Source organism: Heptranchias perlo, chromosome 21, assembly GCF_035084215.1.
Source record: "Heptranchias perlo isolate sHepPer1 chromosome 21, sHepPer1.hap1, whole genome shotgun sequence".
NCBI classification, from domain to species: domain Eukaryota; kingdom Metazoa; phylum Chordata; class Chondrichthyes; order Hexanchiformes; family Hexanchidae; genus Heptranchias; species Heptranchias perlo.
Window position 1 is genome coordinate 10,163,723 of NC_090345.1, and position 15,249 is coordinate 10,178,971.

A 15,249-nucleotide genomic window follows, 5' to 3' on the forward strand; every position below is an offset into this window, starting at 1 on the left:
TCATGTGACTAGTCATGGACATAGGCTGTGCCAAAATAAAAATTTTTATTGTCCCAATTATTGTAGCGTACTTGTTCAATTTGATTTAGCAATGTTATTATCAGTAGTTCATTATAACCCGGTGTTGTAAGATTCCTTACATTTGTGCACCTCAGTCCATCACCGGCATCTCCACATCATCAGTAGTTCAGTCGTTTGAGCAGTTTTAAATTGGTCATCTACCCCCCCTTCTCATTTTTGGTTATGATGCATGTAAGCTAACCAGTTAGAATTTAACGCGATGCATTATAAATAGTCCAGCTCAAGCATTTGAAGAAATTAACTTGAGACTTCCTGCATATGTATCTGCTTCCGCTGGTCTCTCCTCTCCCTGCCAGCCTGATGAAAGTTTAAGCTAATACCATGGTGAACCCATGTCAGTCCATTTGGTACTGCGGTCTGTTCTCCCTGTAATCCAGCCTAATTAACATCTCATTGAGTGAAGTCACCAAAATAAGTGTTACACTTGTCCTGCTGTCTGCAAAGGAGCCGGTTTTATTTAAAAGTTTTGATAGTGAGTTGAGCAGAACTGTGTTTACAAATAAATTGAGCAATTGAGTGTAGAACTATTGCAGTGGTAATGATCCAATTTTTAGAACAACATCCATTAATGTAAAGAACTATTGCCTTGTGAGGTGTTTCACCAAATAAGGCTCTGGAAAACTTTCTGTATATGTATTGGCTACTGATGGTCAGGATAGGGAAGATTATAGGTGCAATAGCTTGGTGGAAGAAATGGGTTTTGCAGAGGATATTAAAGGAGAGCAAAGCGGCGAGGTTCAGGCAGAGAATTAGAAGGTAGGACCGGGCAACTGAAGGCCCTACCACCGGTGGTGAGGATAATACAGGGGAACAGCCCAAGAGGCCAAAGTCAGAGGACCAGAGTATTGGTGAAGAGGGAAGGGTGGGGAAGTATAGGGCCAGAGGCAAGGGTGCAAAAGCAGGGTGGGGCAAAGCCAAGAAAGGATTTAGAAATCAGGACAAGTATTTTAAATTTAAGGCTTTGGAAAACTGGAGCCAGTGTAGGTTTAAAAAGGTGGGTGATGTGCCAGTGGGACTTGGTTTGGGATAAGATGCATCTAGTCGAGTTTAGGATACGTTGGAGTTTGTAGAAGGAGGAGGAGGATGGAAGGCCAGTAAGGAGAATGTTGGAATAATTGAGTTGAGGTTAAGGGTCTTAATGATGGAAAGGATAGAAATTTGATGATCGGAGTTGTATAAGTTGATTTAAGAGTTTCTCGCCTTTGATCTTTTTGAAGCATTATGGTTAGATTTATTGCAGTGCAACAAATCCCATGAATTTCTATATTTAGAGAGCAAGAACTTGCATTTGCATTGTGCTTTGCAGCTAATTAATTTTTTTTATTTGCAGTGTAGTCACTTATTTAGGCAAATGCAGCAGTTAATTTATACATACGCTGAGTGAATCTACATTGCCTCCCATATCACCAATGCCTCCAATTTAAAATTTTTATCCTCATGTTTAAGTCCCTTCATGGCCTTAGCCCTGCCTATCTCTATAACCTGCTTCAGCTTTACAATCCCCTCAAATCCTCCCTCCCTTTGAGTTTGGCCTTTTGTGCATGCTCCCTTCCCTTTACCCCAACCTTCAGCTGTCTAGGCCCCAAACTGTAATTTCCTAACTTCACCTGCCTCTCCAGCTTCCTCTCCTCCTTGAAGATGCTCCTTAAAATTCACCTCTTTGACCAAGCTTTTGGTCACCCTGCTTAATATCAGTTTCTTTGGCTTGGCATCCATTTTTGTATGATTATGCCTCTGTGAAGCACCATGCTACATTTTTCTACATTAGAGATGCTATATAAACAAAAGTTGTCATTTAAGATGATTTGCTACTCAAATACTTCAATATTGGATTTAAAAACACCAGACGGAGTGAAAATCCTGATATCTAAGCAGTTCTAAGTAATTAATTCACTTATCACAACAATTCACTTGCGCTGACGCGAGATTTGGCAATATACAGTTCTGCCTTGTAAATAACAGGTTGAAACTTCTTTGCTTTGCAGATGATGACTATTCATTCAGATTACATTGCTTCAATGCACATTTTCAAAGCACTTTGGGACATCTGCACTAATGCTGCCAACAGAATAGGTTAGTGTACGGTCACTTTTTGGAAAAAGAAAGTTCATGAAAAATTGTCCCGTGTTCTTGCTTCATGCTTTGTGCCTTGTCAAAAAAAATAACACAGCACAGGTTTCTTTGGGAGGAGGGAAAATGTTGCAAATCGCATTGAATCCAAAGCTTCTGTGGGTCTGATGCTGAGTTATGTCCACTAGAAAGGTCCTTGTTTTGTGCTGGTTTTAGTCAATTTATGCTGGGAGAGAGACTTCCCTCCAGAGGAGGAATCGAGAACAAGGGGACATTAGAATTAAAGTTGAATCCAGGGAATGCGTTGTGTGGTATGATGATGAGTTATGCTTTGTACGTAGAATGCATTGCCCATAAGGCTGAAATTGAATCAATTAGGGAGTTTTAATGGGAAGGAAGTAAGAGCCTTAAGAGATAGGAGAGTATGAAGGGGCTGCAGTGGCTAACAAAATGGTAGAGCAGGGGCAATGAGCCAAGTAACCTCCTCTTGTTCCTAACTATCCAAAGCCTGCGTTACCTTCCATCAGTTGCTCCTTTGTAGTTTAGCAGCAATTATTCAAAAGGATTGAAGGTTCTGATTGAGAGCTAAAACATGTAGCTGAAACTTTTCCTCTCGCTTGGTGTAGAATTATAAAAGCGCTCACCACGGTACTTTCAGTAAAACTTGTATTCTGGTTGCATTTCTGTAGTCTACAAATGGCAAGACAAAAGTTGATTCCTAACCATATTTTCCTAATTTCTGTTAGTTAAGGGTGGCGCCAGTGAGTTCAAGGTTTGGACTCCAAGTCTCCAGGATGTAGTTACTGTCTTTCTCAACCTAGGAGCACAGATTGGCACTTTGTTTCCATTAAAGCACCTTCAGCCAGACTTCACTGAAGAGGATATATTGTAAGTTAATAAAATATTCTGTTCACAATTGAGCTGTGTTTTGTTTTCAGAAGTTTTTTTTTTAAGACTCATTGCCTCAGAGCTACCTTTGGTCAATACAGTGCTGTTACCCTGGACCCACGCTAGTGTCGTTTAGCTGTTTCAAGGCATTAGGTAGGGGCAAACGTGTGATCAAACATCTTGAATCCATAGAAGAAGCTAGAATTGCCATCTGATACCAATTTGCTTTCCACTTTTGCCATGTACAGAAGTTTAGCCTGAGACTCCATAGGAACACAGAAATTGCTAGACGGAAAAAGACCAAGACCCATCTAGGTTTGCCTTCTACCATCCTGGTAATTGCATGACAGAATGATAATGGAGTTGTTGACTAATCATAGCAATCAATCTCTATTAATTAGTCTTCAACTGACCCAGACATGATGTGAGGAAAACCCCAGTGAAGAGCTTTGGGACCCATAGGTCCAAAGTCACCTTTTTCCTCCCAAGCCTGCTACACTTACCACATGTCATGTCTCAAATTACTCATATATTGTCCCAAAATGTTATTTTCTGAAAGATTCTGTCTCGGCTCTAAGCTTTAGAATTCCCTCCCGAAACTCCCCCGCCTCTCTACCGCTTCTCCTTTAAGACACTCCTTAAACTCCACCTCTTTTGGTCACCTGCCCTAATATCTCCTTATGTGGCTCAGTGTCAAATTTTATTTGATTAAGCTCCTGCGAAGCACCTTGAGACATTTTGCTACTTTAAAGGCGCTACATACTAACAATGATGGACAGGAAAAGACTGTCTGGTCCACCCAGCCTGTCCCACGCAATTATGATACCTTGTGTATTACAATACATACACTCCCCACCCCACACCATGTGATTCCTGGGAGAGGCGACAAACCAGGCCAATAAACCCTGGCCAGTTTGGGGGGGGGGGAAAATCTGGGAAATTTCTCTCCGACCCCATTGGTGATCGAAGTTAGTCCAGGAGATCACTCTGGCCCTGGATTCTCTTCATTACATTACCTACCTTTTTGTAAGAGGTGATCTCCGCCCCAACCAGCAACAGGTCCAGCTATCGCTTGAGGGAATTTAGTGAATCGGCACCCACCGCACAAGCCAGCAGCCTATTCCAGAGGTTTAAATGCAAGTTGTTGTTGAGTGTCTATCTCCGCTAAAGAATTTCCATGCAGCAGTTTGACTGTTAGTTTGTTTTTGTTACTTTTTGTATTTTCGTTCAAGATAGATTTGTAGTCCAGCACGTTCCATTATTTCTGAAGACTTGCAGGTCTGGTGTTAACAGTTTCTCCCCTTACCTGTTCCATTTATTCCCCAAACCTGTTCTATTTTTCTCCCCTTCTTTCCTTAATTGCTGGACTATAACTTGGTGTTGTAAAATTGTTTACAATTGTCAACCCCAGTCCATCACCGGCATCTCCACATCATTCCTTAAGGTAGTGAGTAGACCTGAGGTCCCCTTACTTGAAAACCAAAAGAAACTTAAGTTTTATGCAGTGTGCTCAATTTTAATAATTTTAAAAACTGTTAGACCGGTGGTACCTCCAACACGATTAATAGATTTAAAATGATATGCTTTGTTTCTGTTTTTAGGTCTGGACTGCAAAATAATGAGGAAAATTATCCAAAGGATAGTGTGCCAGCTTCCCAGAGAGAACCCATCTTCAGCTCTCTGCCAGAATTTGGCATAAAGAATGTAGTTAAGGTAAAACTCTCATAATTCATGGTTATTTTAACAGAAAATATATTTATTAAAGGCTCCTCTTGTACTGCAGTAAAATTAGTCTGTGCCTCTATTTTCCCACTTGGTTTATTTTTTTAATGTTCCTTAATGGATGATTACTACCTTGTTTTCTCCCCCTTGGGGGAATGGTATGGGAATTAATTATGTAATTCTGAGAGATTTTAATGAAGAATAAGATAGACTTGTACTGAAGTAGGGATATGCTAAGACTGCAACAAAAATCAATAATCGAAATGTCTTCAAATAAGTATTTGTACAGGCCACAAACTGGCTTGAGGTGAAGCTATCCTGATCTAAGGAGGGCAGGAATCACACATGTTGGAGATCTGTTATATTCAATGTTTAACCATAGATACTTTGCTTGCAGAGGGTCTAATAGGCAAATGCAAATTAAAAAAATGCCTTCTGGTGGTTTAAAATCTTTCATGCTTCATTGAGCTCGCTGTTCTCTAGAGTAATATGCCCTGTTTTTGTTTTTTTTTTAATTCCATTAGTTTCTACTGCTCTGTACCTCCATTTGCCCTGAAGCGTATTCTGATAAAGAATTAGTGTTGCTGATAAGCTTGTTGGGCAGAATCAGCCTTGAACAAGAGCTCCAGCTAACTCTTTTGAAAGATTTTCAGTGTTTGCTGGACAACCTTCTCAACAATGTCAGGCAATGGGACACAAAGGTAAGAATGGCTATAGTGAACGATCGGTTTGATTCAATGGATGTGCATGAAAATAAGAGGTTTTATTTTATGAATTTAAAAATGATTTGTTTTTTCTCATCAAAAGAGTGATCAGTTTTGAGTAAAGAAACATTGTTCCACTTGGACGCACCATATTCAGACACTCCCGGGTCAGGTATGGTGTCGTGCAGAATAAATTCTACCCGGCAATATTTCTTGGCTATAACTGTAGAAAAACATCCCTTACTCCCAAGTGATTTTTTGTTGTTGTTCTGTATAATGCAGCAACGATGGTATCATATCACTTCCTTGGTGTAAATTGTGAGCAGGTTGGTGATGTGGACCCAGGCATACTTGGAACTGGATTGATGTTTGCCCTAGTGCTGTTTTACGCAGGATTCTTGCAACTCGCAGAGGGAACAAACTTTCCTTCAGTTTAACCTGCAGAGATGAGACTTTGCATCCTGTTAGTTTTATATTTTACTTCAGATCACAGGCGTGTTAATGCACTTGTGTTACTCACTCCCTCCAGTACTTAACATTTTACTTAATCGCATTTATAGGTACATAAAGTTACAAATTTGTAATACTTGCGCAAGACCAGTTCAAACTGCCCATCTGTCTGTTGAAATCTAAACTGTGCCACAAATTGTATTACATAGAAACATAGAAAATAGGAGCAAGAGTAGGTCCTTCGGGCCTGCTCCGCCATTCAAAATTATCTTGGCTGATCGTCTAACTCGGTACCCTGTTCCCGCTTTTTCCCCATATCCTTTGATCCCTTTAGCATTAAGAAATATATCTATCTCCTTCTTGAATACATCTAATGACTTGGCCTCCACTGCCTTCTGTGGTAGAGAATTCCACAGGTTCACCACCCTGAGTGAAGAAATTTCTCTTCATCTCTGTTCTAAATGGCATACCCCGTATCCTGAGACTGTGACCCCTGGTTCTGGACTCCCCAGCCATCAGGAACATCCTCCCTGCATCTAGTCTGTCTAGTCCTGTTAGAATTTTATATGTTTCAATGAGATCACCTCTCATTCTTCTAAACTCTAGTGAATATAGGCCTAGTCGACCCAATCTCTCCTCATATTTCAGTCCTGCCATCCCAGGAATCAGTCTGGTAAACCTTCGTTGCACTCCCTCCATGGCAAGGACATCCTTCCTCAGATAAGGAGACCAAAACTGCACACAATACTCCAGATGTGGTCTCACCAAGGCCCTGTACAACTGCAGTAAGACATCCCTGTTCCTGTACTCAAATCCACTTGCAATGAAGGCCAACATAGCATTTGCCTTCCTAACTGCTGGCTGCATCTGAATGCTCACTTTCAGCGACTGGTGTACAAGGACACCCAGGTCTCGTTGCACCTCCCCTTTTCGCAGTCCATCACCATTCAGATAATAATCTGTCTTTCTGTTTTTACAACCAGAGACTAGAAATTACAACTAGAGATTAAGAAGCTCCTTTTTAGAAATCTATGGTTAGTTAAGTCCCAACAATGTATTGAGTGAGGAGATCGTGCCTGTACTTGTGAGATTTTACATATAAAGACTGACAAATTTTTAATCCAGAGCCATGTTAAAAAGAAAACATCTCACATTTCTACTTGCTTTTTATATTTAGTTAATGGAGTATTTCATTACGTGGTTAATTATAGAATGTTAACTGTTTTATGCATGAAGGGGATAATCCAGGGTAAGGAGCAGATTGATGGCATGAGTACACAAACCTCAACTTCCTAAAATTCTCCTTGGCAGCAAAAATTTCTGTAGCACATGAATGAATAATAAGATTTTTGAGTGGATAAGCACCTGCATGTTCATCTGAAAAATATAGTTATGCAGTGGTGCACTGCACTTATGTTAGTTGAAATAGTAGTGTGGCAATTCCACAGAAGGGGTTGCTAAGCTATGATATTTTATTTAAATTATGTTGGTTGTATATGTCGCATGCTCCACTGCATTGTGAATGAGTGCACAAAGCTCCCTAATAAGTCAGTAGTAAATTTGGATTAAACTATACTTAAAAAAAATATATATATTATTTGGTAAGTATGTCAATTTAGGTCACTAACTCTGTACTACTCCCTGGTTATCAAGTATTAATTATTATCCAATAAACTCAGTGGTCGTGTCACAACAAGTAATCCTTTAGTAAGATTGACCGTTAGTCTGTTATCGTGGCTGTAAACAAAAACCTTGAAACTGTATCAAGCCACCCCTATGAAAGCTACTGTATCTACTGCAAGTATGTACACACGGGAATGACAACAAGCAGGAAAGGTGGAGGGGTATAGATAAATCACAAAACTAATGCCTCAAAGCCTCTGCTTCATAGTCACTACCTGGTAAGCATTCTGTGCCATTGTGAATTCTACATTGTTTAGCATGGGTTTGTATGTAAATATGGCAAAATGTTTTTAATTCTAATGTGTTATAATGTCCTATTTCACCGTGTCATCCTGGGAGAACTTTGAATTATGAAAGATAATGTGATATATTTAACTTTTTGCTTGGGTTAATGCATATGATGCCATTTTGTTAGAGCGCTATGTATGTTATAAAACAAAATGCTAGTTATGTTTCTGTGCTGACGGTTGTATTTGCATGTGGTTTTGACAAGCTGTCTTGGTTTCAAACAGATGTTCGATCTCTGCATGATCCTAAGTGACTTATCAGAACATCATCATAACCTTTTGTACCTGGTTCAGTTGCTACCGGATTTCTCTACACGAGGAAGGTAATGCATGGTGCTACATATGGACATTGTTGGTTCTGTTTTAACACTGTAGCAATTTGTAGTGTTTCTTAATGAGGACCAGAGCCTGCTGTCTCTTCAACCCATCAGATCCTAGGAGAAAGCAACCAGGGAACCAGTCTGATCCCAGACTGCCATAAAAGTGGATCACGTTCAACCATAAATTCTGTGGCATACGGTTTAAGAACATAAGAAATAGGAGCCTGCTCCGCAATTCAATAAGATCATGGCTGATCTGATCCTAACCTCAAATCTAAATTCATGTCCAGTTTCCTGCCCGCTCCCCGTAACCCCTAATTCCCTTTACTTTCCACGACAGTTAGGAACATAGGAAGAGGAGTAGGCTATTCAGCCCCTGGCACCTGTTTCCCCCATTCAGTTAGATCATCTCTATCTTAACCCCATCTACCCACCTTGATCCTGTACCCCTTAAGTCTCTAACCCAATATTTTAAGGGGCTCACTGCTACTTCCCTCACCCCAGGGCCCCTGAGCAAATGTGGCAGAAGTGTTAGGGGTGGGGGGCGGATGGGAGGTGGTAGATGATGTGCTTCCAGGCCTCTGGGGTTCTTCCTCCTCAGACAAATGTGGCCAATGAGGGGCTACAGAAATGAGCACATTTTAATAACTGATTTTCTGCAGCTAGATGTCATTAACAAACTTTCTTGATGCTGATTTTTGATAACCAGTGGATGCTTCATAAAGATCACAACTGTTCTATCTCGAAGATAAAGTATTACGTAAAATGTACATCACAGAAACAGGCCATTCTGCCCAACAGGTCCGTGCTATTGTTTATGCTCCACACAAGCCTCCTCCCTCCCTACTTCATTTAACCCTATCAGCATGTTCTTCTAAAAATAAAATGTACAGGCTTATTTTCCTTGGTCAAGTTATATTTCTTAGGTTAAATTACGGGGAGTTGTTAAACTGCAAGTCCTGATTTTGCACCCCCCCACCCCGCCCCGCCGAAGACTGTCTTAAACCTGTCTTTTAAATTGTGTTGGGACCTTGAGCTAGAAGTATAATTTATACTCATTATTGTAAAATGCACCTTAATGCAGGTTTTGTCACCTAAAAATGTGGGGTTGGAACTTGCATTAAGATGCTGTATACACTAATTTGGTGTGAAGGGGGAATGATAGTTTTGGTGCTGATGCTGTAACTGCTCTGTATCTTCTTGACCCTTACCACCTCTTCTCTCTCCTCCTCCTCTCCCACCCTCCCAAATTACTGTTCCTTTCAGCTTTGTTGATTTGTATTTTAGAAATATTAAAAGGTGGGATAAGAGGAGGCGGGAAACCTGTATAGTGGAATAATCAGTGGGTACTGATACCACAAATGTCCTGTGGAACACTACTGACATATGTGCATACTTACACTAGTTTAAATTAATTCTTAATATGGGCGTCACTAGCAAGGCTTTCATTTATTGACCTAATTGTCTTTGAGAAGGTGGTGGCGAGCCGCTGCAGTCCACATGGTGAAGGTACTCTCACAGTGCTGTTAGGTAGTTACGTATTATGCTCTTATGTGTGACTGCTTACATTTGGTTTAAAACAGTGCACTCATTCATACCTATTTACTCATTAAAAACTAACAGAGAACTGGAAAAAGGAATGATATGTAATTGTACAGGATCAGATTTCCTCCAATTATAGAACTATAAATTAATGGGCTAATATTTTTCTAGGCAATTAAGGCGGCACCTTAGCCTGGTGATAATTTCAAAACTTCTAGACAAAGGATGCATGTATGTACCAAAGGATCCAGATTTGAAGGTATGTGATACAGCTTCATTGTGTCAACTATGACATACATGTAGATAAAAATACAGTATGTGCATCTTAAAATTAACTACTGTAGTTCCATATAAAGCTTTCAATTTTGTGAAGTTTACCACAATTTTTTTTGCATATAATCATTGAGTGTTGAAATGGGTCATAAATTAGGGAGTGTTCATCTGTGAAGAAGACTGTAAGCAACAGAAGGAAATGGATTGGGCAGAAAGATGTCTGAAATTTAATAGAGAAATTAGTTGATAATTTTGGGAGGAAGAATGAGAGGACATACAGACTAAATGATAAAATGTTTTTAAAAGTGGAGGAGCAGAGAGCCTTCAGGGTTCAGAGATACAAGTATTTAAAAGTGGAAAAGTAAGTTGATAAAGCTGTTTTTTTAAAAAAAACAGCTTTATAATAGGATCCTAGGTTTTATGACTGGGGCATATTGTGCAAAAGCAGAGAGCGAATATGAAAGCTGTACAAATCATTGGTTCAACTGCATTTAGGAATACTGTATGCAGTTTTGAGCACCTTTCGGAAAGATGTCAAGGCCGTGGAGACGGTTCTGAGGAGATTCACCTCGGTGATACCAGGGAGGGCGCTATATTTGGAGAAACTAGAGTAGAGCAACTGGGACTCTCTTCATTGGATCAAAGGTTAAGAAGAAATTGATGAGCTGTTCAAAATTTTGAAGGATTTTAATGAGGTGAATAGGGGAAAATGATTTCCATTAGTCGGTGAGTTGGTAACTAGAGGGCATACATTTATTATAAGAGTATGGGAGAAGTGAGGAGAAATGTCTTTATGCAAGGGTTGTTAGGACATGGAATGCTTTTTCAGAACCGCTGGTGGACGCAGAATCCATAATGGCCTTTGAAAGAGAATATTGGAAAATTTTAAAAGAGGGAGGAGAATGGGAACAAACAGATAGCTTTCAGGCAGTTGGCACAGCTTCAATGGACTGACCAGCCTCCTGTGCTTTACAATTCCAATTCTATAAACCCAGGTGTGCATTGAATGTTAATGTTTTTATGTTATATTTGCTGTGGCGTACCTGTTCTTTAAACCTGTGGGATAGATCAAGACCCTCTGTCGCATAGTTTATAGACCCGTATAGAAGCCTTGCAGTGGATGTGTGCTACTGCAAATGTGAATTAAAATGGCTCACGGAAAATGAGTAGCTCTGATCCTTTAAGATTCATAAGATGGCATGATAGACATGGATGAGGAAAACCATTCCATCCATCCTAGTTCATCCATTTGTAAAAAAAACTTAGTCCCCCCCACGTCATGGCATTTATTGTTTCTTAAATGATTCTAGGGTCTTTACCTTAATTTTCCTACCAGGAGGGTCTGTGCTCTTTATTGATCCCTGTATGAAGAACTTCCTGATGGTCTTAAGTATGCTCTTTACTAGTTTGAATCTGTGCACCCCCTCCCCCAAAATTCCGATTACCTTTGCTTTCTGTGGGTGGCTGAGAAAGAGAACAGAACAGTAGCATAGGTTTGACATGAATGAAGTCTAGTGGAATTGATGGAGAGTGCAACAAAATCCCAACATGACATTCTAAGCAGTTTCCAGTGTGATCAAGTGACAAAATGGTCTGAATTAAGGAAGCTTGCTGGCGAGAGACAGAGCATTTAGCACGGTCGATGACTTATCTCCAAGCCACGTGGTATGTCACATGATCTTGTATTTCAAGGGCAGCCCAAATCTGGATAATTAAAACTTGTAAATTCGAATGAGCTGAGCACATGGAACCATAAAACAGCCAAGCCGTTGGAAATCTGCCTTACAATGACTTTGGCCTAAACAAAGGTACCTACAAGCCTGAACGTGTCTACACAGCTGACTTTGCCTTCAAGAGTAACATCGTAATACAGCAGTGAGCATTATGCATATTTGTCGTAGTATAAAATTCACTGTACCCTATGTTTAGAACATTCTCCTTCAAATAATGGCGATGGAATCCCCAGTTCTATTAATTAACTGGTAAACTGCAATACCTCATGTCAAAATAAAATATTAATAGAAGAGAAAGTGGATTGTAACGTGGGAGTAGATTTCAGTTCTTAATGCAAATTTATAAATATCATTTATATCTTTTTCTGGCTGCAGATCTCTCATCTCTGTCGATTCTTGTACTTGATGAAACCATCCTCTTTATTAAAAACTATTGAAGAAACAAGTAAATCTGAACAGCAGGGGCAGCGAAAAGAAGCTGCACTTACAGAGCTTGATCAGCAGGTATTGCTTTGACTTGGTTGGGCTGCTTTTTTGTTTAAAAAGAACTTCACTGCTGAGTTTTACGGAAGAACCTCATTGTGGGCTTTGGGACTGGAAGGGTTTTAGTAACATCGGGCGATAACATGTTTAAAAACTGTTTAAATATTTCTTTAAAATGTGCCTTCGGATACAGTAAATGTCCTAATTTATCAGTAAATGCAGTACACTGTAGCAGGCACCAAAGTACAATATTGTAAGAACTTAAGATTTGGAAAACTTGTTCCTTTTTGCACAAGTGCCAGCTTCTTTGAAGTGTCCATAAGTCTGTGCTGTAAGGTGTGTGCTGCTCGATTAGGTATATTATGGTTGTGTCCATAAACATTGCTCAAATGCTTTGTTGGATTTTTAACAAAGTTAGTGTGTTTTTAAAAAAAAATAAGCTTAGAAACTGACCATACATCTCAAGTGACGTTACTTCAACTTACTCATTTAGGGAATTTTTAAACATCCGTAACCAAGGATTTCTTGTTTGGGATTTTTTTTTTAAAAAAAACAAAAAAGCACGTTGGGGGAAAAAAAACTGTCAAGACATGGAAATGTGCATGTGAGCACTAAGTAGTTTGCTCAGTCGAGTGTCAAATTTATTCTTTCCTGCTATGTTGATAACTACAAAAATATTTTTCAAATACATTCTAGCACTTCTGTCCTTGAAAGAGTTGCACCTGACCTTTTTGTTGTTGAAAATTGGACTTTTATTTTTGCATGATTATTCCCACCATCATCATTAACTGCAGAGTATTGGGTGAATTTTGTTTTCCTGTGTACTTAAACGCAATTATAAATAAAATGTAGTGATTTAAAATCCTGTCCGATCTTGTCTTCGAAAAGGCTGGGATTAATTGCTGTTTTGAAGAATCCACTTGACGTTGCTTGATCTTAACTCTGAATACCTTGAGCGCAAAAGATCACCCCACTCTCTCAAAAAACATCTTTAGTGCTTTGGCTTAGTGCCAGATTTTCCAAATTGAGGTCAACAGGGAGATTGGTTTTTAAAAACCTAAAATGTGATTTTACAGAATTGTTTAATGGTATTTTAATTTAATTCACCAGGCCTATTACCTGTGCTATAACCTTCTAGTCTTGGCAAACGAAGTTGTACATATAGAACATATTCCTTCCAGTCAGCGGGTAAGTTTCGACTTGTTTTTCATTGGGAGGGTTGATGGTATTATTACACTGTGCGCTATTGTAGAAAATAATTGATCTGGATTTTGCAATTGAGTTTCACAATGAAAATTGTAGGCAAGTACAGCCACATCCAACTAAAGTTACATTCCACTTGATTGCCAGTTTTCTCATGTTTGGCTAATGGACTATTTGTAGTTTAACATAAAGAATGTGCTATTGCATAGTTTTATAATTTTTAAAAAAAAAACATGGTTGAGAGGCATTGTGGATCAATGACTAGTTTTCAGTACTGCTTGCTAATGGAACATTTTTGGACTACCTAGTACAGGTAGTTCAATTTTTTTTTTAGGGAAGCTCCTCAAAAAAAAACTCAGCAACATTAGTTACTGTCTTTATCTTTGGTTTCTTATATGACCCATAAGTGGTCAGTGATGGAAGACTTGCATCCCTGTTGGGGCAGGTGACGGAGCCCATATCTTGTTCCTGAACGCAACACTCCTCCAAAGCCGTAACTAATAGTCTTGCTGAGGTAGGCCTACTCCATGCCAGAACCTGCCTTCCACAGCAGACATGACTAGCTTGTCAATCTTTTGCAGAATTGTACAAGAATTACTAGTGATTTAGACAAACTTGTTTGTGTCTGTTGCAGCGATATCTTAATTTTGTATTGATTGAAAATATCTGTGTAGAAAGAATAGCAGTGGCAGAGTTTTGCATACATTCACCACCACTTACACTGTCCACACTTGGCATGGACAGCTGCCTGTATCGGGCAAATGGCACTAACAATTTGCCATTACCAAAGGCGTCATGGGAAGTTGTACTTCTGTCTATTTCAAAGTGTTTCATTATATTAATTTACTTTTTATGGTACTTGTTGACGGAGTTTTCATTTTGTTCAGAATCACCTTATACAGCTCTGCGCTGGAATAGAAAAATACATCAAATGTGACATAAGAGAGGACCCCAAACTACTTTACCGAAGCAAGGTACTCTACAAACTCGTTGAGTAGATCTATCTCGTTGCTATAACTCAACGCAATTTAAGTGCCTTTTGTATGCTGCTAACTTTATGGAGCACAATTTCTGCTGTGCTCTGTTCAGTTTGATGCCTCTTCAGGGCTCTCCTGCACTGAAGTACAAAACTTGCTGTATTTCAAACATTAATGCAATTTTTGGAGAAGGGGCTCCAAATAAAATTGAAATGGCAGCTGTAGGATGAGTAAAATTTCAGACTTCAGTTTGGTCAAATTGTTTGCTCACAGACTTATCAGGAAAGGCTGAACAGGCTGGGGTTCTTTTCTCTAGAAAAGAGAAGACTGAGGGTTGACCTGATAGACATCTTTAAGTTGATAGGGTAGCTGTAGAGAAAACGTTTCCACTTGTGGGGGATACCAAAACTAGAGGTCATAAATATAAAATAGTTGCTTATAAATCCAATGAGGAATTCAAGAGAAATTTCTTTACCTAGAGAGTGGTAAGAATGTGGAACGTGCTACCACAAGGAGTAATTGAGGCAAATAGATAGGTGCATTTAAGGGGAAGCGCGATAAGTACATGAGGGAGACAGGAATAGAAGGGCATGCTGATAGCATTAAATGACAGAGGGAAGAGGCTTGTGTGGATCTTAGATGCCGGCATAGACCAATTGGGCCGAATGACCTGTTTCTATGCTGTAGTTTTGATGTAACGCGATGTAAGGCTTCTCTTCTGTTGTGTTGCCTTGTAACCTGCATGCCAGGCATTAAATGTGCAACATATGACTTGGGCTGCACATCAGCCTTGGGAAGCCCTTTTATCACAGATGACGAGTTCATGGAATGTA

General features: G+C 39.5%; 1 protein-coding gene across 1 annotated transcript in view; it reads left to right on the forward strand.

Moving 5' to 3' along the window:
* Positions 1-15,249, forward strand: part of LOC137339969 (SMC5-SMC6 complex localization factor protein 2-like) — a 91,015-nt gene that overhangs the window by 62,226 nt on the left and 13,540 nt on the right. Inside the window, exons 10-18 of the mRNA XM_068002085.1 lie at positions 2,067-2,154; positions 2,898-3,039; positions 4,641-4,752; positions 5,286-5,462; positions 8,111-8,208; positions 9,919-10,006; positions 12,129-12,257; positions 13,347-13,424; positions 14,327-14,413. Of these exons, the coding sequence (XP_067858186.1) occupies positions 2,067-2,154; positions 2,898-3,039; positions 4,641-4,752; positions 5,286-5,462; positions 8,111-8,208; positions 9,919-10,006; positions 12,129-12,257; positions 13,347-13,424; positions 14,327-14,413 (999 nt within the window). The remainder of the gene's footprint in view (positions 1-2,066; positions 2,155-2,897; positions 3,040-4,640; positions 4,753-5,285; positions 5,463-8,110; positions 8,209-9,918; positions 10,007-12,128; positions 12,258-13,346; positions 13,425-14,326; positions 14,414-15,249) is intronic.